Source organism: Diorhabda carinulata, chromosome X, assembly GCF_026250575.1.
Source record: "Diorhabda carinulata isolate Delta chromosome X, icDioCari1.1, whole genome shotgun sequence".
NCBI classification, from domain to species: domain Eukaryota; kingdom Metazoa; phylum Arthropoda; class Insecta; order Coleoptera; family Chrysomelidae; genus Diorhabda; species Diorhabda carinulata.
Genome location: NC_079472.1, coordinates 36,715,481 through 36,736,269, shown reverse-complemented (window position 1 = coordinate 36,736,269; position 20,789 = coordinate 36,715,481). Strand labels below are relative to the sequence as shown.

The 20,789-nt window shown below is 33.5% G+C and overlaps 1 protein-coding gene across 50 annotated transcripts in view; it reads right to left on the bottom strand.

Moving 5' to 3' along the window:
- Positions 1–20,789, bottom strand: part of LOC130901316 (microtubule-actin cross-linking factor 1) — a 289,073-nt gene that overhangs the window by 25,364 nt on the left and 242,920 nt on the right. For 29 of the 50 annotated variants that reach the window (XR_009060264.1, XM_057812591.1, XM_057812578.1 and 26 more), the window contains 9 exons: positions 20,330–20,701; positions 11,989–18,519; positions 10,572–10,726; positions 10,258–10,269; positions 7,236–7,594; positions 5,169–7,176; positions 4,112–4,180; positions 3,621–3,656; positions 2,494–2,577 (listed from right to left, as the gene is read on the bottom strand). Coding sequence is in view for 49 of the 50 variants with exons in the window: in XM_057812591.1 (XP_057668574.1) it covers positions 2,494–2,577; positions 3,621–3,656; positions 4,112–4,180; positions 5,169–7,176; positions 7,236–7,594; positions 10,258–10,269; positions 10,572–10,726; positions 11,989–18,519; positions 20,330–20,701 (9,626 nt within the window). In the remaining variant the exon portion in view is untranslated. The remainder of the gene's footprint in view (positions 1–2,493; positions 2,578–3,620; positions 3,657–4,111; positions 4,181–5,168; positions 7,177–7,235; positions 7,595–10,257; positions 10,270–10,571; positions 10,727–11,988; positions 18,520–20,329; positions 20,702–20,789) is intronic. The other 21 variants (XM_057812618.1, XM_057812621.1, XM_057812609.1 and 18 more) reach the window with 7 other exon arrangements.

Sequence of the window (20,789 nt, the reverse complement as noted above, 5' to 3'; positions counted from 1 at the left end):
CTTTTCGTACATTTTTCTTTCCCATAATTTCAGATACCGTTTCACTCAGTGAGATACAAACTTTTAAAAACGCGAATCTATCCTATATAAATAAAGGATAAAAATTTATTATTATATTCAATAAAAGGAAATTCTGAAAATTTGTTGTGAAACATTAATTTTGCTATTAATTAAAGGTAATTATATAATGTAATATATACTCGAAAGAAATATTTCTTGTAATAATTTCTTTCAGTAAATAAAAATTTAAGAAATACTCTCAACTCGTCCCTTTCAAGGGCTCTATGACCATTATTAGAGATTACTAATGAACTTCAGTATCTGGGATAGCTTTAAGGAGGGCATGTCCTTGCTTCACCAAATTTCTCGCCTAAAGCATTTTCTGTGTTGGCATGTGATGGATGGGAATTTTGCAACTAGGTGATAGAAGTTTCTTGTAAGAAAGTAAGAGTGAAAGTGTTTCTAGTTCTGGAAAAATTCGCCACTGTAATTTTTTTCCATATTCTTTCGTTCTTGTAAATGAATTTTCCTATGCTACACGAAGGCTTCGGGCCGGTTAAAGGCTCTTACAGTCCTTTTATGGTAAGTGTAATGGCCTCTTTGATTTCTTAATTACCAGAAACGTTCTTATTTAGCTATCTGGGTTTTGTACGGCATTCCAAGATAAGCTTTGAATCGATGGCCTAGGAAATGAAAGCTTCAATAGCTTAATTCCATTTCTTCCCAGATTCAATGACAATGATTTCATTTTAGAAGTAGCATTTGCACGAGCTCCAGTCGTGGTTTTTGAAAGTTGAAAGTGTAGGTGATAAAATCTCTTTCCAAATATTTCTCCTTGACATCATAGTAAAAGTTTTATGGATTATTTTCTTGATTATTACAACTTTTTGCGGATTCAAAAGTTTGAATGATAGAACCCCTTTCCAAATATTTTTCCTTGACACCATAGTAAAATTTTTTTGGATTATTTTCTTGATTATTTATCAGAGTTGTGCGGATTCAAAAGTGTACATGAAGCACTACCATTATCTTTGTGAGAATATTGAATGCAAAAATCCTTCTTTTTCAAGATATTATATTCTTACATTTTTAAGCTCAATATAATGTCGGAAGTAAAGTTTTCTATTTTAATAACATCTGGTAAACAAATTTTTAACCTTGTGAAAGAATATATTTCAGTATTTCCTGAAAATAAAGATTTTCGAGCTACAAGTCATAAAAACAGGTATTAAGTCAAGGGACAACCATAGTACAATAATTAGTAGTTAGTTCTCTCCGATCCTTAACATACCTCCAAAGCTCTAATATATATAAAATAATCTTCCAATTATTAAGGTATTCAATTATTTTTCATAAATCAACTAGAAATTAACGTACATAATTCAGAACCACCTTATGAATCTTCAATTTTTTATTGATCGTTAAATTATGAACAATAAACGTATAATGAAGTCATTATTGGTCTATAAGTGGGTAAAAAGTAATAAACTGAATATTTTCAATTATTTCAGTTAAGTCTCTATATTCTACTTTTTAATCATGGATACTATTTATCAATAATTTGATAATTTCAGTTCAGATAGATTTAAAAGGATTTCCTCAAATTCAAATGATTGAAGTTTTCATCAATTATTCAAAGTGAAATTATTTTACATTTTACAAAGGCGACAGTAACCAAAGAGAAATATTTATTTAAAACAAAAAAAAATATTATAATTGGAAATCAAAACAATTTTGAAAAATTGATTCTTATGAAAACTTAAATTAATAATTAGAATAAAAATTTGATTTACGGAAGATGAAAAATTGATCTTTACCATATAAATAAATATTACTACTATCACCAACTTGACAGTGTATTTCTCACAATTGGTTTTTTGTGAAATTCTAAAAAATCATAGTAACAATAATGTTTAAAAAATTCAATTTCAATTAAAAATGTAGTAATTGCGATTTTATTTTAAATAATATGTTATATAATGTCAAATGACACTCATTTTTCAAGAAATTATTCAATTGCAATCGAAATAAATGTGCTTATTCTTTAATTTACTTTAATTTGAATCATTATTCTTCGAATCTAATATTGAGTACACATCCTTAAATTGTTTTTTGCAGCACCTTTATTTTTTTATTTACTTTTTTCAACTAACACAATCATTAAATGATTAAAGAAAAATGATTAAAAAATTAGTTCAATACATGAATATAAATAAGCATTGAATGATTTAATGTTAAGTAGTTGCATTTGTTAGGTAACATTTTTTATTTATGAGATGAATAAAAATAATGAAAAATAAAGGTTTGAGGAAAAACTTACGATATGCATTTATATTAAACCTTTAACCCTTTGTCAATCCCTTAACCTTAAGTTATTTTTCCCAAAATTTATTATATACTTGCTAATTAAATAAATATATAAAATGTAGTGTGGTGTGTTAGTTAGTGGTTATTGAAAAGATAATATAAAATGTAAAAAAAAACAATATGTACCTTCCAGTGGGTGGGAACCTTGGGCCGATGTGTGGTAAATTCGAATCTGGACTGAGAAGATCCCGTCCTGATAGGCTGACACGACTGTCAAAAATAAAAGCAACATGCAACACACAACATGACTTCTACCCATAAATGTTATATCATCTAAACATAATACTCAAATAATTAAATTATATTTTTTTAATCTACTTTAGTAAAAATAATTACAAACAATTACAACAAAAATTAACCTTCACAGCATTTCTGATTTACAAACTTTTGTAAATATGTCTAGATAATATAAAATTTTTGTTACTACCTAAGATGATTCTAAAACGACTATATTAGTCAAAAATATCAGATTTAGAAATAAAAAATGATTCTGAGAAATAATTATCTTTGGAATATCATTTAGAACCATCATCCTCTAGGTAAATCGCTCTAAAAATTAAATTTTAGTATTCAAACCCTATATATTTATAAGATACTTAAAAAAAAATAATCAAAATACAGCAGAGCATTCAATTAACTACTATCGTGTTTTATTGACCTGATAGACTGTCATAGTAGTTTTGTGTTAAGACTTTATACAAAAGCTCATTATATGCTTGACTTTGGTAATACAACTCTAGATCTGTTGAGATCTTCTCCATTTTTTGCCATTACACATTGTTATTGAATATGTTATTCAAAATACTCATAGAGGTCACATAAAACATAAAGAACGAATTGAAGTCTTCCTATTTTCACTTTTTATGAAAAGCTTGTTTCCAAACATGATAGGTTTCATAATTTTTGCCAATTATCACCGAGGTTGTGTACATCCTCAATCCATAACAAATTCGATTCTTTTAGATATTTCTCTAACTTGGTACTCGACGTATAGTATGTAAATTTTCTATTAAGTACTTTGGCAAGTAATAAAAACGGTGGACCGTCTCGCTTTGTAAGGTCTCATGAAGATAACCAATAGCAATAGCTCTATAACTGCTATAATGGGTTGAACAATTTACAGCATTTGTTTTTCTCTATTTGTAATATAGATTATTGGTAATTAAATTGAAAATATTGTTAGTTTGTTAATACCTACATACTTCAACATAAAAATTAAATAAATTAGTTAACGAGTGCAGAGAAATGCTAACCTTCCTCGTTGAAGATCATTCCTTGAGCCTTTGAAGCTACAAAATAAGGAAAAATGCATATGAAACAAAACGCAAAAGCAATCAAAAGTAGTAAATGATCATAAAAATGCCATTTTGCTTAATTTGGAATGAACTGTGATAAGTTTTAATTGTTTATAAGAATAATTTTTCTTACTTTGACTTGAGTTGCACATGCTAGCAGATATTAAATTTACTTTTGGTTTGATATTAATTGCTGTTAGATATAATCAAATTAAAATGAATACTGAGTGTACTCTATCAAATACGTAGTAGATATTCTGTCGTGAAATTTGTGCTATGTTAATATATTTTTTATAATTCTATTCATCTTTAATACCCAAAATTTGATTACCAAAGATTATTGTTACTTATTTAGACGAATTAATTCTTTATGGCATGGTATGATCAGTACATTCAAAGTTCACATTCAACTGAAGTAAAATGAGATGAACAATACGATGCTAACATACCTTTGCTTGCGACCAAGTGAGCCATAGATGTCTTGTGTGGAATCGTGAATATCATGCTGAGAACCACGACTGTTTTGACAGGATGACAGGATGAAGAAAACGAACACAAAAAGAAAAAAAACATAAATATGAATATCATGCAAAAAACAACACAATGAAAATAACACAAAGATGGTTTTATTCATAACATTTTGGTGTTTTTTCCTACTTTTGCTATATTTAAAAAAAATAATTTGGAGAAGAAGAAAAGAAGTCTGGAAAAATACTTTTACCATTTTTGAACTTTCTCATGTACATTTTATAAATATTGTGTAAAAATTTTTGAGTAAAATTCTTCTGTATCTATTGTAGATTGAATTTATAAGCTGCTTCGATCAGTTTTTATAGCCCCCTGTTTACCTCAACTAGGCAATACACATTGCACCACCAGTATTAATAAAAAACTCGTCAAAAATTCAATATATGTACTGGAAAGCTGTTCGGTAGTGTCAATATTTAGTTTAAAACATAAATCGAGTATTTTTTCAGGATTTCACAGTTGGTGAAAATTGTTAAAATGTCAAATTTCTTGAACCAAGTATTATTTTCCTCTTCAACTCAAATTCAGTTGGTTTTTCTTTCCAAATTTGTTGGAATACTTTAAATTTTATCGCTCTTGGTTAATCCTCTCCCCTTTCGGTTTATTTATTCAAGGAATTAAGAATTATACCCATTAGAAGAAAATTATGCATTCGTAGACTTCTTGCTTCATATTTTAGGAAAATTTGCTGTTATGAATAATTTTTAAGCCTGTTTATTGATGTAACAACCTAGCATATCTGATGAAATGTGTAATGAAGTTGTAAAATTCGGTGCTTTTAAGGTGTGCTATCAAACTAACAAGATTCAATATTTTCATGCAGTAAAATTTTGATAATTTTACTAAATCAGTATAAATAACTAAATTCAAACAAAACTCTTTAGGGTTACCTTTAAAATAATTGATTATTCTAATTATTCAAAATAATCGAATATTGAAATATTATATACTATTAACGAGAAAGAACTAGAAACTTACATTTGTCCTTTTCCTTTGGCGAATTTCTTGGGATCTTTAATGCTAACTGCAGACTTGACTTGTTTTGCTTTACATACTCTATCTACTTCTGCTTGTCTTTTTTGTGTATTTTCCATAAATTCTTTATGATCTGCAATAAGTTGTTCGGTTTCTGGAATATCCATGGGTAATTCCTCCCTTTTAAGAGCAATCAAAGTATTTTCTAGACCTAGTAACCACTGAATGAGCTCCTCTATGGTTTCATCCATATCTTTGAGCGATTGTAAGTGCTGGGATAGCTTCTGGTGTCGCTGTAATGCCCATTGGGAGACTTCCTCCCATCTAGCTTGGATAACCTTTATCCAATTTTTAATTACATTGATCGAATCTGGATGGGCCTTAGCAAGTATGTTATGGGCCAATTCTAGAGTTTGATCTTTTTCTATTTCTTTTTCATTTAATTGAGCTCTGAATTGATCAAGAGCTTTAACTTGTTCATATGCTGTAGCTTCATCTTCTGGTTGATTTCCAACAAATCTCAATTTCATTTCAGCTTCTGATAACCAATCCAAAATCATATTAACAGATCTATGAAGATGTTCAGCATCCGTTAAGGCCTCTCTGAGTTTCTCTGTTCTTATTCTGGTTAAGTGAGTTACAGTTTCCCACAGTTCTGTTAGTTCGTTTAATTGCGCTCGAATTTGAATAGCATCAGCTTTGGCAGCTGACCTTTCTAATTCTTGTCCATTCTTAATAACAGAATCCATTTGATCATTACGTTTTTCTAATTCTTTTTCAAATACTCTGTGTAGATCAACTAGATGATTGACAGTATCTAAGTCACCATGCAAATGACTATCGGCTGATAGATCTTTTTCTGCTTTTTGTAGCCATTGAACTAAAGCAGCAATAGCATCTTTGAACTGACCTGAATAGAGAAGAGCTTCTTCCAGTTTACGTTGTCTGTCAACGCTTTTATGACAAACAGAATTCCATTTACTCTTAAGTTCAGTAAGCATATGCTTAAGAGTGGTTTCATCAGTTTTAGGTGCTTTATCTTTAAGTTGTTTGCCTGTTTTCATAACATTATCATAAGTTCCTTGTTTCGATGATAAAGCCTTTTGAAGTTCTTGATGTTTTGCTAGGCGTTGTTTGATTTTGTTAGGATCATTGCTAATAGTTTCTGATTGAAGTTCGTCCAATGATACTTCAGTCTCATCCAACCAATTCATCAAAGAAGACCAAGAATCGTGGAATTCTTTAGCTTCTTTATATCCCAAGTCTAATGCTCTAGTTCTTTCAGTTGATTTTGAAGCTACTCTTTCCCATCTGTGTTGGACACTGATCAGAAGATTTTTAATTAATATTACATCTTGTTTCTGGCTAAAGTATTTAAGGTGTGTTCCCTTTTTGTCCAAAGCTAGCATGATTTCTCGATGAGCACTAACGTCTTTCTGGAATATTTTGTGCTCTTCGATTTGATTTTGAATTGTATCTAAAACTCTAGACACTGGTTTGAGAGTCTGAAGATGTTTCTCAGCGTTTGTTAACCAATCAACAAATGCTTGTAACGATTCATGGAATTCAGTGGCTTCTTTCAGAGCAATTTCCAATTTGATTTTTTTGTCATTGGCTCTAGCAGTAACACTATCCCATCTTTGTTTCAAAGTACGCAGGTTGTGTTGTAAGTTGGAAGCAGGAGAAGCAGCTTTTTTAAGATATTCTTGTCCTTGTGCTAATACAGTCTCTACTTTAGGCCTGTTGTCTTCGATTTCGTTGTATATTTCCATAAATCTTTCCAACTGTTCAGTAGCTGTTTCTGGTAAACCTCCTACAGGTTTGCTGGCAGCAATAATGCCATCTACATCACCTAACCAAGAGAGCAGATCTTGAATTTCTGCATTGAACCTCTGGGCCTCTGTGAGGGCATCTTCGAGCTCTCGTTGTCTGTCTGCAGCTTTTTGCATTAAAGAACGCCATTGAGTGTTCAAGGTGTTAAGTTTTTCTTGCGTTACACTCGCTTCATCAGCTATAAAAGTAACATAAACAAATGAAATGATTATTTTGACTTGATTTTTTTATACTTACACTCCCCACTTTCAATTATTTGTCTACCGGCATCATTAAGAGTATCAACACTAGTTTGATGAGCTTGTATATCATTAACTAAAACCTTCAGCTTTGCTAATTCGATTTCTAGTACTTGTGGATCTCCCGCAACCGGTTTTAACTCGTCAAGAGTCGTATCGGTCTTAGAGATCCATACGAGAAGTTCATTAAGAGCATGTTGGAATTGTCCTAATCTTAGTAAAGCGTTTTCAAGCTGCCTCTGCCTTTCTACAATACCTCTAAGTAAATCGTCCCATCTTCTATTAACAGCTGATAATGGTTCTTTGATAGATGCGGCTTGATCTGAAGATGTGCGTTCTGTGAGTTCTTGAGCTTGCCTGTAGAAACATTTCAATGTAAATTTATTTTTAATAAACGAACAATACTTATTATTGTTCGGCAATTTTTTAGATTCACGCATCTAAGCGAAAGCAAGTAAGTGATTTTTGATACAATAAAATCGAAACATGTTTTAATAGGACTTTTTGTTTAGATAAACTTGTGTGAATTATGTAACAGTAAGCCAGTGAAGCAATAATAAAATAGGAGATGAAAGAACATGCATCTTCCATATAGTCTTTTCCACACTGTCGCTCATGCATGTTTATTACACTAACATGAAAGCTAAATAAAACTCCTTAAAAATAACGCTACAATAAATGTGTTTTGAATTAATTCAAAACTCTTTTCAAGAATGTTCTTTTAAATATTTGTAATACATAAGCAAATAACGTTTACAATTTCTAGAGAACGGTTTTTTTTGGAATATGTTTAGGGGTGTCTCCTGAATGTAAATCCAAGTAGGTGTCATGGGGACGCCCATGTCAGTCGCCATCTTGATTATCGAATATCTCGCAAACCGCGCATCGTATGACAAAAATAGTGGAGATCATTTTCAAAGATAATAATCTTTTTTATTCGAAACTTTTTTTGTATAACGCATTTAATTATAGCACTTCAAACTCTTTACAATATAATTTTTGCTAAATATATAAAACAGTTTGGAGCGATATACTTAAAAACCTATGCGTTATACAAAAAAGTTTCGAATAAAAAAGATGGCGAATATTATTATCTAAAAAAATGATCTCCACTATTTTTGTCGTACGATGGCTACTGACGCGGGCGTCCCCCCAAGGCACCCATTTGGATTTACATTCAAGGGACATCCCTGAACATACTCCAAAAAACAATCCGTTCTCAGGAACTTTGCAAAAAAAAGTTCCTGGCGCTTAGCCTAATTATTTGAAATTCAAATCTCGAATTTGGCAATAACTGGAAAAATATATTTATAAATCGTTTATATTTGTAACATCAATATTTTCAATTATAAACAATTTTGAGAGATTCAAGTTTCAAACTCCACAACCGCTTTTAAAGATATTAAGTCGAGTCAAAATACAGTGATGCACTCTGTAATAGAATACTTATAAAAAAATTATAAGGGCAAAAAGTTAGAGGAAAATTTTTGAAGTCTATAAATTATTAAGAAAGTAGTAGAAATAAGAGTTTACAAGCAGAAAAACGAGAACCGGAAAATTTTTAAATTTGGTTTTTACATTTCCTTGAAGTTGGTTTGATTTTTCCATATTAGATATTATTGTAGGGAATTAAAAGCGCGGTCATCTAGAGTTTTATAAAAAAAAAGATACAAAACTTTCAGTTCATACTAATGTTAAGCATACAAGATTATCAACTTCTTTCGTACCCTCATGATATTTCACTAATACCAATATAATAGTGAAAACAGCATGTCGTGTCTATTGAATTAAAAGTTATAAGTACATGAAATCACTGGAAAAATAGATGCAGAATAATATTAATAATAAACAACTAATATATCATTCAATTGGATGTTCAAATCTCCACATTCAATATTTTTGTATGCTGATATGACATTGACCCATTTTCTTATATTGTTGTTTCGTAAATACCATACAACTAAAAGTTCGTCAACTTTCAATTTCTTAGTTCAATTCCTTAATTTTGTGAGGTTATGAGCACAGAATACATTAAGTCAGTTGGTATTGTTGAAAACATCCCTGTTATTTGATTATGAAAATATTCGCATTATCGCGCCTATTTCCGCCGTGGTGTTTTTACAGATATCAAAACAATAGAAGAAAGCAACGTGTTAGGAGCTATCCACATTTGTATGTCGAAAGTATCCATACAGGTTTAACAGTAATTTATAATTATCCTTCATTTACTGCATAAACCAAAAAATCACCACCAAGAAAGTTTACTTTAATGTTAATTTTAATTTTGGCTGCATAAATCAATCTCAAGATGTTCCAAGTTTGACTCATACATGTAAATAACCCAATGAAAAGTATTCGCAAGTTAAAAATACTGACAATTATACTGGTCCATTCCAATTATACCTCTTATTTCTTCCTATTTATCTCCGTCGATATATTTAATTTATGTGATTTCAATCTACTATAGAGTTGGTGATACATCATACCGTTCAAACGAACTTTCACTGAGTCAGTACTTCAACAAGGGTTTCATAAAATTCGAATTATGACACTTTAGACAATTCTTCGTAAAACGTTGCGATGAATACTCACTAATACCTCCGTTTTGTCATTATTGGTTTTTAGAGTAATTATGAAACCGCATTTTTTGTGATTTGTGTTTTAATATTCAAAAAAGAGCCGATTCATGAAAGTTTTTTTTTTCAATTAGTATATATTATGCCAATTTATTTATGATCTGAGATCACGGCCAATAATCATTATTCACACTCCACTAATTGTTGAATAATGAAGACAACAATCTAGATCAAAATTATTGTTAAAATCGGTGTATTATGTACTCTCAAATACACAGTATTTATACTCGACTGTACAATAAAAACAAGCTCAATAAATACAACAGCCAAAACACTGTAATCCCAAAATAAAAAGAAAATAAACAAAAGCACAAACACATAAAGCGTTTAAAAATTTGTGCGTTATCACAAATAGCATAGCCATAGAATGTGAAATATCCTTGCCTTATGAGACTCCTGAAGTCCGATGAAACAGAAAAGATAGAAAAATAAAACAGAATTAATACCACAGTAGGGCATATAAGTGAAATCCAGATACAACGTTCAAAACTACAATAATATATTTTAAAAAAAACTTTACACAAACTACAACTTTACTCCTTTGTCTGACTTTTCTAATATTTTAATCTGAAAATTCTAATCCATGACATATCACTATTTTTTTCATCATAATTATATATATTATTGCAATTTGAGTAGTAGAGATAATCTCTATAGAAAACGTGAGATTAAAAAAAATAGTAGTAGATCTAATTTACCTATTCAAAGCTTCAACTTTAACCATGTGCGGATCAACTTCGGCTTTGAACTTTTTGAGTTGGTCGATTTGTTTTTTGACGGCATCAATGTCGCTGCCTAGAGGACCAAGTTTTTCAAATTTACCCTCGGCTTGGCTCAAGAAAGCGAGTAGATTCTATTAACAAAATTATTGATTAAAAATATACATTAAACAGCAAAGAATCCCGGATATTCAGATTTGGTTTTATAATCTTGTTAAAAAATTATGTCATTCTAATAGTGCTTCTCCCTGAATGGCTCTAACTCTGTGGACAAGGAAACCACGTTTTGGACGTACTCAACGGGCATTCCCAACAAAGACCAATTTGAAGCTGATTTAAGTCACTAGTAGGAGAATAATGATATCTAACAATCTCCATAATGTATCCCACAAATGCTCCATGGGATTCATATCGAGAGATCGTGTAGGCCAGTCCAGAATTGTAAATCTTACTTGTTCCCAGTATTCGGTAACAATTCTGGTGGTATGTGAAAAAGCCTAACATCAAAATTAAATGGTCACCTATAAATGAAGCAAATGGGATCAGAATCTCTAGGAACATTTGCTAGATGTACCTTCGAGCTATCAGAAGCCCGAACGTGGAAATTAATTCTACTCCAAACCATAACTTATCACCTTTCGAAAGGCGGTGATTTGCTTAAAGTACATTGAGCAAAATGCTCCCCTGATCATCTCCACACTCTGACTCCATCGTCGTCCGTGATTAAAATATTTTCTCTTTGCTCTACAGTTCAATGAGAATGCTGGTCGGCAAATAATCACCTTTCTCTATTATTCCTTTCCAGGAGTTGGAGAGTTGTAGCCCTCAGTCTCTACCATACTGTGTCTAAGCTTACACATGAGTTTCGCGCCACTTCAAGAGTGTCCCGAACCTCTAGAGCTGTTAAGTGTCGGTCTCTTAATACCTACAACGTCATAAATCTCATGTCTACTGACATTGTAGCTCTTGGTCGCCCACTACCGGCCCTCCGATCGTAGCTAATAGTCTCCCGGAAACGCCGGATTGCATCGTTACTGGTAGACATCTCTTGCCAAGGCATCAGTTTGGGCTATGTCTGCATTTGAAAGAACAATTTTTCTCGAGCCGAATAAAAAACAACACCTTTATAATTGACAGAAAAGACATTAGAGATGTTTAAGCGTGTGAAAACCTACTTACAGTTTATTAGTTGTCTACTAATCCGGAAGGAATTAGTTAAATGGACTTAGACCGTACATTCTCTGTAATAACCAGATTTCCCACAAAAATGAACACATTCCCGACAATTAGTTTTTAATACGAAAAATAAGGGGTGTCCGTTTTTTTCTGTCAAGTTTATAATTAAACAATTAAATAATAGTTTTTAGAGAATTCGATAAAAATGAATTTCATTCACCTGTAAAGTTTCGTGGAATTCCATTGCCTTTTCCATTGCATCAATAAGATTTTCCTCGCGTTTTGCATAGAGAGCAGTAATGTTATCCCAAGCATTATCTAAATCTTCAATGTGTTTTTTAACATCAGGTTTATCGGGTTCACCACACAATTTCATTAATTTCTCTCCTGAACTTCTAACTTTGTCAACGCTTGGTTTAGTTTGGTCGATTTCTTGGCGGATTTCTTGCAAAGCAACTTGTTGTTCTTGGATAGCTTTGGGTTCTACGGCAGGAGGTTCTTGACACGCTAAAGAATCTTCAAGATCTTTAAGTGTAGCCATAACGGCATGTAATTCTTTCCAGAATTTTTCGGCTGCCTCCAAAGCATGATCTAATGATTTTCCTCGAGTGTTTGTGGCTTTTTGTACATCGTCCCATAAACTCTTGAGTCTTTCTAATTTAGCTTTGATTTCTTTAATGGCCGGATCAGCTCTGTTTCCAGCTTTACTTATAACATCATCGGCAGCCCGCTGTACAGCTGCGTAAGCTTCCTTTCTCTTATCTATATCAGCTACTAAGTTATCATTATCTTCAATTTGGTCTTTGATCTTTGGCACATGAGCCGATATCGGTTCTAGATGGTTAACTTGATCAGCAGTGTGGGATAGAGCACGGAGCATTCCTTCGAGTTTATCAGAAAACTTGGAGCTTTCTTGTAATGCTTGTTCTAATGCTTGTTGTCGTTCTCGCAGTTCTAGTCTCAGCGCTCCATAACGCGCATTGTCGGAGTCTACTAATTCTTGAACTTTAATACCATCATCATCGTTGCAGAGGTTAATAAGTGCTTCACCAGTTTTATTAAGTTTGTCTATGAGCGGTTTATGTTCATTAATTGATTGTAAAAACATTTCGTTGCGATCTTGTTGTTGTGCGATAAGATCTGGTCGCAAAGCAGGCATTGTTAACATAGTCACTTGTTCTTCCATATCATTCAACCATGATACAAGTACGTTATGGGTATCATGGAAATGTTCAGCTAACGGTAGAGCTTGTTCCAGAATTCCTAACCTATCGGAACTCAAAGCAGATACACCGTCCATTACTTCTCTCAAATCGTCCATTTTTTCTCTTATTAAGGACGTATCTTCACTAGGTGGACTTTCACGAAGAACTTTCTTAGCAGAAGACAATACATCACGAACTCTACTCTTTTGACTTGAAATATCATCATTGAGTGCTTTATGTTCTTTCAGTTGGATTCTTATCAAATCGGGCTCTCCTGATGGTTTTTCTGCGTCTCTTAGTTGCCCTTCAACTTCTCTAAACCATTCCAACAGTTCATCAATGTCACCAGTAACTTCTAGTGCCCTTTGTTTTCCCAAGTGAATTCTTTCGGCTCTTCTTTGTATTTGTTCTGCAATCGCGTCAAATCTTCGATTGTCTCTAGTAACCAATCCTTCGATTGTGGCAGCTCCTTCCCCAGGACTAGCTTGACATAATTGTGGTCCCAGTACATTGATAGTTTCTAAAACCGGTCTGAGTTCCTGTAAATCAATTTCTAAACGAGCAATATCACCTTCATGTGGTTCGGCGGATTGTAAAATGGATTCGGCACTTTGCATCCAATCTACTAAACGGTTATGGTTTGTATGGAATTTCTGCACCAAAGGTAATACAGTTTCAGCTAGTTTCAAAAGATCAGCTGCTTTCGTAGTCAAGTCGTTGTATCTACGTTGCAAAGAATCCAATTTATCCTTAAGTTGTAGAGCTTCATCTGAGGAAATGTGTCTCATTAATTCAACACCAGAATCTACTGTACCATCAACGTCATTTTGACGACTAGCAATATTTTCGGATAGATCTGTAAGGCCGTCCATTTGTTCTAATAGTTTGTCATTGTGAACCGCTAATACTTTATAACGGGCTAATCTCAATTCTATCTGATCCATCCAAGCTGCTAAATCTTGGTAAGTAAGAACTAAATGTCTTAGACCTTGTCGTGAATCTGTTAAAAGTTGTCCGATGTGATCACTTGCTTCCACTAGATTGCCATATCTATCTGTAACTTCTTGTAATTTATCAGCAAGTCCAGAAGCTTCGTCATCGCCAACGAGAGACATTAAGTTGGAAGCGATATCGGTAAGTTCTTTAAAGTCAACTTTTTTGTCGAGAATATCGTTATGGAGAGTATCATGTTCACGGATTCTTTGTTGTATTTTCTCTTCATCCGTAGGTACCAATTCCATATCTTTAACTTTCTTTTCGGTACGGTCTAACCAATCTTGAAGAGGAATTAATTTATCTTGGAATTCTTTAGCAACACGCATTGCTTGTTCTAGTTGCATTGTGCGTTGTTGAGCTCCTTCCGTTAAAGCGTCGAAACGACCAATAAGATCTTTCAATTGTTTTTCGATTGCTTTGCGTTCAGACGGTTCAGCTTCTTTGGCGATTTCGTTGCCCATATTGAATAATGATGTCATGGAATTCTGTCTGTCTAACAACATCTTCTTGAGGAATTTTTGTTCCTGTAACTGTGCCTTAACTACTTTGTAATCTGCCGAAGGAGGTTTCTGATTAGCTACTAGTTCTTCAGTGTCTGTTAACCATTTAGATAAACCGTCCAAAGCTTCTTGGAATTTGCCCGATTGCAGGAGACCGATATCAAGTTTACGTTCTCTATCGTGAATTTTCTCTTTAAGATCGTTCCAGAGAGCATTCATTTTTTCTAGATCTTTTTCCAAAATGGCAGTGTTGACACCAGGCGAAGCAGACTGAATGAGTCCTTGTCCTAATTTGTTCACTTCTTCTATGTTTTTACCCAAAGGTTCGAAAGTATTCGCCCTGAATTTTTTAAAATCTTTTTGTTGAGCTCTAATACTGTCAACTTCTGAACCTACTGGCTTCAGTTTACGTAATTCTCCGGAAGCTTCTTGGATATCATCTAGTACACTAGAATGCGACATGTAAAAACCTTCTAGTTTCTTAAGGATATTTTCGAGATCTTTTTCTCGGAGGTGTGCTCGATCATCTAGTTTCCCCAGCTGTTTCTTTAAAGTATCTAATTGTTGTCTAGTAAGCAACGTATCTGGAGCAAAGCCATTGTCAACTAATCGTTCCCCGGAGTAAATAGCATCATTTAAGCCATCAGTAACCTTATTAACTTTGTTAAGGAATTTGTTTACATCATCGATTTGTATTCTAACCAATTTGATTTCTCTACCCGGTGGTTTCATATTATCTAATTCGGTTTCCAACTCGGACAAATTTTGAGATATCTCTTTGACTTTATCATTAAATTGTGTAACCGCGGTAGCAGCCGATTGTAAATCTGAACAACGATCGTCTAATTTACTGCATAAATCTTCTATTCGGTCTCCTAAACCATCAACTTCATCCTTAAGATGATTAGCATCAATGTTGTGGTCCAGAGCTTCATTAGATAAATCGTTAGCTTGTTGTCGAACACCTTGTAGTGGTTTCTTTAGGTTTACTGTCTCCTCTCTCAGTGCTTTGATGCGATCTAAAAGTTTAGGATCTCTAGCCGCGCCACCTAAAGCGTCGTGAGAAGTTAATTTATCTTCACATCTTTCTAAGCCGTGTTGTAAATCTCGTACATTTTCTACAAAGTTTGCCAGTTTCCTAGCTTGGTCTTCCAATGCTTGTGTTTTGGCAATCAAATTATTGTTAAGTCTGTCCCATCTGTCTTTCAAATCGCCCAATTCGTTCTTTACATCATCTTTATCGATATCACATGCTGAAAGGAACGTTTCCCCTAGCGATCTAGTATTTTCGTAATCTCCAGATTTTTTCCATACTTCATTTCGGAATAACTGTAATTCTTTCAGTTGCTTCTCAATATGTTTTTTCTGGAACGATGAAGGTTTCAAAGTATCCAATTTATCTTCAGCTTGTCTTAACCATGGAAGGAATGTTTCGAGAACCTTATAAAATTTGCGGCAATGTTCTTTGCAAGTTTGTAGTCTGGTATGTCTATCCACTGTTTCTTTGCGCAGTTTTTCCCAGTTTTGACTGATTTTGTCGAGATCTCTTTGGAGAGTCCTATTTTCAATTTTGTTGTTTCTGTATAGAATATCTCTACCCTTGTTCAAAAGCATGATAACTTCATGTTCTCGCGCTAAAACGTCTCTATAAATTGGTTCGTGTTGGTTCAACTGTTGTTCAAGAATTTCTCTAACAGCTGAAATAAGGAATTTTTCCGAAAGTGATCCCAATTCATCTGATAACCATCCCAAAGTTCTGGCACATTGTTCTTCAAATTGTCTTCCGTCTCGCAATGACCCTTCGATTTCAGCTTTCTTGTGGTCCAATTTTTTCTGCAAGGCATTATATTGCCGTCCCACCGATGCTAATTTAGCTTGGATATCGGCTCGTGAAGCTGGATCACTCAGTACATCACACAAGTGCGCTCCATTGGACTCGAGATCGGTCAGAAGGGGTCTTTGGCCTTCCAATTGTCTTTCTAGGTTTTCAACTTTACGTAATTGATCTTCTGGATCTTTATCCAAAGGTAATTCATCCAAATTATCAGAAATACCTTGCAAGGCATCTCTCAATCTAGTCAATTGGGCATCAAATTCTCTACTGGTATCAGCGGCTGCTCCTAGTGAGTCGGCACGTTCTTCAAGTTTGCTAAGTAAATCGGCCCATTTTTGTTGGACTGCCGTTAATTTGTTGTTTACTTTTTGATGATCAGATGATTTTGGTTCCAAGTGATTCAAGACATTGTCTCCAACTTCGATAAGGTGTTGCAATTGAGGTTGTTGAGTTCTGAATTCCTCTCTCAGTACTTGTACTTGTTGTACTTGGGATTGTACCATACGAGAATCGCTAGATATTGGACCTAATACTGTTAACATTCGTTCTTTAGCAGCTAACCAAGAATTGAGGGAATCATAAGTATCAAGGAAATCTTTCATGTCTTCCATGAATTTGATTTTGTTTTTCAGATGATCATTCAGACTCTTCCAATGCGAAACAACATCTTCCAATTCCCCATTTAGATTGTCAGCACCTATTGCGCCGGGCTTTCTTTTCAATAGATCTTTCACTTGCGTTTTCGTGGAATCTAATAAAGACTGTTTTTCATACATTTCCTCTAGAATTTGCTTCAATTGTTTGTTGAGTTTATCAGCTTCATCTTTAGTAGTGGGAACAATATCTTTAGGCAGTTGCCTTTGAATTTTATCTAAGAAAGCAGTGAGAGTTTTAAGGTTGTCCAGTTGTTTTCTAATTTCTTCACGGATAGAATCAATTTCATTTTGCCTGTCATTGATTTTAACCCCAAGTAATGAATATCTGTTATTGATTTCTGATAACTGCTGTTGTATTAGAGTCAATTCTTCAAGATGGAAACCATCTTGACTTGATCTTCGAGATGAGAATCCACTGGAGCCTCCCGGTGAAAGTGGAGATAAACCTTTGTTGGGAGACGGTGATCTTCCGTCAATAGGAGATGCACGTTTACCGGAACTGTATCCTTTTCTTCTAGATGGCGATTCAGGTCTGTCACCTCTTATTAGACTGTCGTAAATGCCACCGACATCATTTATTTTATCAATAGTGCTTCCAAAATCTTTATATTCTCTAGCGATGGGTTTGAGCTCTTCATTTTGCTTTTTAAGAATGTCTAAATGTACTGCGACCGCATCTAATCGAGATACTTTATTTTCCATTTTACTCAACCAGTCATGAACTTGCTGCCTCAAACTTTCATAGTTATTTTGTTGTTCAGCACGTAATTTAGAGAGTCTAGCTTTTTCTTCTAACATATTGTCTAGTTGTCTCCATTGATTTTCCAATGCTTTGACACGATCTCTAACGTTCGTCGTGTCAGTTACATCGCGTTTGTTAATAAGTTCTTTACCGATCTTTACAGTATCTTCATACATTTTTCTATTATCTTCTCTGTTGGCAATCAATTTCTTCATCTGTTTAGAATAATCTTCCATAGGTAATCTATTCATATCCTTTGAATCTATTATTTCTATAACACTGTTATACCATTCTTCAAATTTAGTTGATTGATTGTTGAAGACGGTTAAATCTTGATTTATACTTTCGAGGAAAACTCCACGTTGTTGTGCTCTATCGTACAATTTTTCGAATCTAACTTTAACGTCATTCAATTTGCTTTCGATCTTTTTAGCGACCCTTGCGTTACTTGTGGATACTATTAGTTCGTTGGCTGACAAATAAACGCTATCAATTGAAGAAATATGTGTGTCGATGTCAGATTGGAAAACTTTATGTTCCCTCAGTTGTTCTTCTAATCTTTCTTTGATAAGTGAAGCCGGTTTCTGTAGGTTTTTGAATTGATTTTCAGCTTGATTTAACCAATCTATAATTCCGTCTAAGGCATCTTGTACGCCTTGCGATTGGACAAGAGCTGTGTCTAATTCTTGACAACGATTAGCGATAGCATTACACAGTTGTTTGTATTTGTTCTCAAGATGTTTGACTGGTTCTTCTAAACGAGCCATTTCTGATGGTGCTATTTGACCCTCTAATGATCTCAGTAATGCTGCGGTAGCCTGAAAAAATACCAAAATATTATCCAAAAATCCAAAAACCTACACTGTGTTCAAAAACTCATATATATATATATATATATATATATATATATATATATATATATATATATATATATATCTTTAAGAAAAAAGTTTGATTTTAAAGAAATATCTTTTATCGCTTTTTTTAACATGTCCATATACACCCCAACAATTTTTTTTTCTTAAAAATATTATACATTATAAAAAATCAAAGTATTCTTGAATTTTAAAAATATTTAACAAAAAATGTAGAAAATCTGAAAAACAATTAGAGGACATATTTTAATGAAGCAGAAATTACAACTTATTATCTGGGTATGTTCAAAATCTCTTTTTTGATTTTAATTTGGTGAAAAGCCTTCCATACGTCGATGAGGAGAAACAGGTCGTGTAAATTCCGAGGCGGATTTTATATACTATATAATACAGTCAAGTTTCACCTAGAAAGAAACCTAAGGTGTGACCTCTTTCAATGATCACTAAATCGGTGTGGCTTCATCAAAAAATTACCTATCTATTAGTTTGATAAAATCATAGGTTTTTCTAGGCCTAAGTTGGTGGAAAAATGGTTACAGAAATATTTTTACCTTTTTGTTCTTGGGGTTATTGGCACTTTACCTAATAATGATTACCCAGAAAAAAGGTTGCTCTCTATATGTCATTGAAGGTTCGTCAAGAGGACATATTTGTTATAGAGCATATGTACGTTTCATTGTTTAATCATTAAAAGTTTTAGACAAAAATCAAATTTATTATTTTTCATAATGAGTGCAGTTCCACTATTATTTTATAATTACATACAGTAGCAGTTAAAAATTGTTCCAAAAGAAACAGTCAATAAGTCGTGTGACAAAAACAAATTTTTTTGTGAAAAATCGATGGTTGTAGAAGGTTTTGCTTTTTGCATCAAAATATGCTCAGTTTCGGTAATTGCTTTTTCAATTGAACTGAATTTCTCACCGGCGAGATTTTTTTTGAGATCAGCGAATAGCCAGTAGTCACTGGGGGGCCAGATCTGGACTATAAGGTAGTAGGAGAAACACTTCAAAGTATATTTCGTTCAATTTAATCTTCGTTGCAATCGACTTGTGAATTGGTGCATTGTCTTGGTGAAACAGTATTTTTTTCTTCGAGACATTTTCCTTGATTTTTGGATTAAAGCGATCCAACAACTCTATGTAGTATTCGCTATTGATTGTCTCTTCCCTTTGGAGATAGTCGATGAACAATATTCCATACGAATCCTGAAACACTGAAGCCATAACCTTCCCAGCTGACTGGGGACGACTCGGACGTGGTTCACCATCTGCAGTCCACTCAGATGATGATCGATTTGATTCCGGAATGAGGCAATGGATCCATCTTTCATCCATTGTCACATATCGACGCAAAAAATCTTATTTATTACGTGTAAACGTGGCCAAACTCCGCTCTGAATCATCAATAAGTTGTTGTATTTGTCCGGAAACACTTTTGAAGCCATTGCTGAACTTGTACAGTATTTTGTTTCATCAAGAAACAATGAAAAATAAACACACGAAATTGTTTTCAAAATAACAACACTTAAATGGCTGTCAGTTTTTCTGACTAAACGAAATATCATAAAATTTTATATATAGACTTTTGGTTAGGTTAGGTTAGTTGGTACTCCATAAACATCATATGGATTTGACAATGCCAGCGCCATCTGTGTGTCGGTCTCACGACTTATTGAGTGATTGATGTAATAAATATTTTTTAGCAAAGCTTCTGAAAAATGTTTCAAAACCCCGTATTATATTATCCATACCTGTTTAGCATTGTCTATTAGTCTACCATTGGCAACAAATTCATTGTTGACAGCCTTTGCTTTCTGTAATTGGTCTTCAACAGTTTTGGGATCTCCAGCTATGGGCTCATCAAGTATTTGTATCGCTCTAGGTTCAGCTTCTCTCAACCAATCTTTAGCTTTCTCAAGGGCATCTGAATATTCCCTTTGTCGACCACCGACGCCAGAAAGACGATCAGATAGATTATTGGCACGATGAAGGAGGTCGCGATATTGTTGTGTGACTAGAGACACTTCATTCCTTATAGGAGATTCTTGGGAAGAATACGGTTCAATATGAGGTAAACGTGAAGGAAGCGAAGTACGTAAATCATTTAGAAGGTTGAGATAATCCTGAAAAAATAATAATTAAAGTTAATTTTAAACATTATTAACAAAGATTGACTAATTATAACGGTGATATATCTACAAGACTTTCACT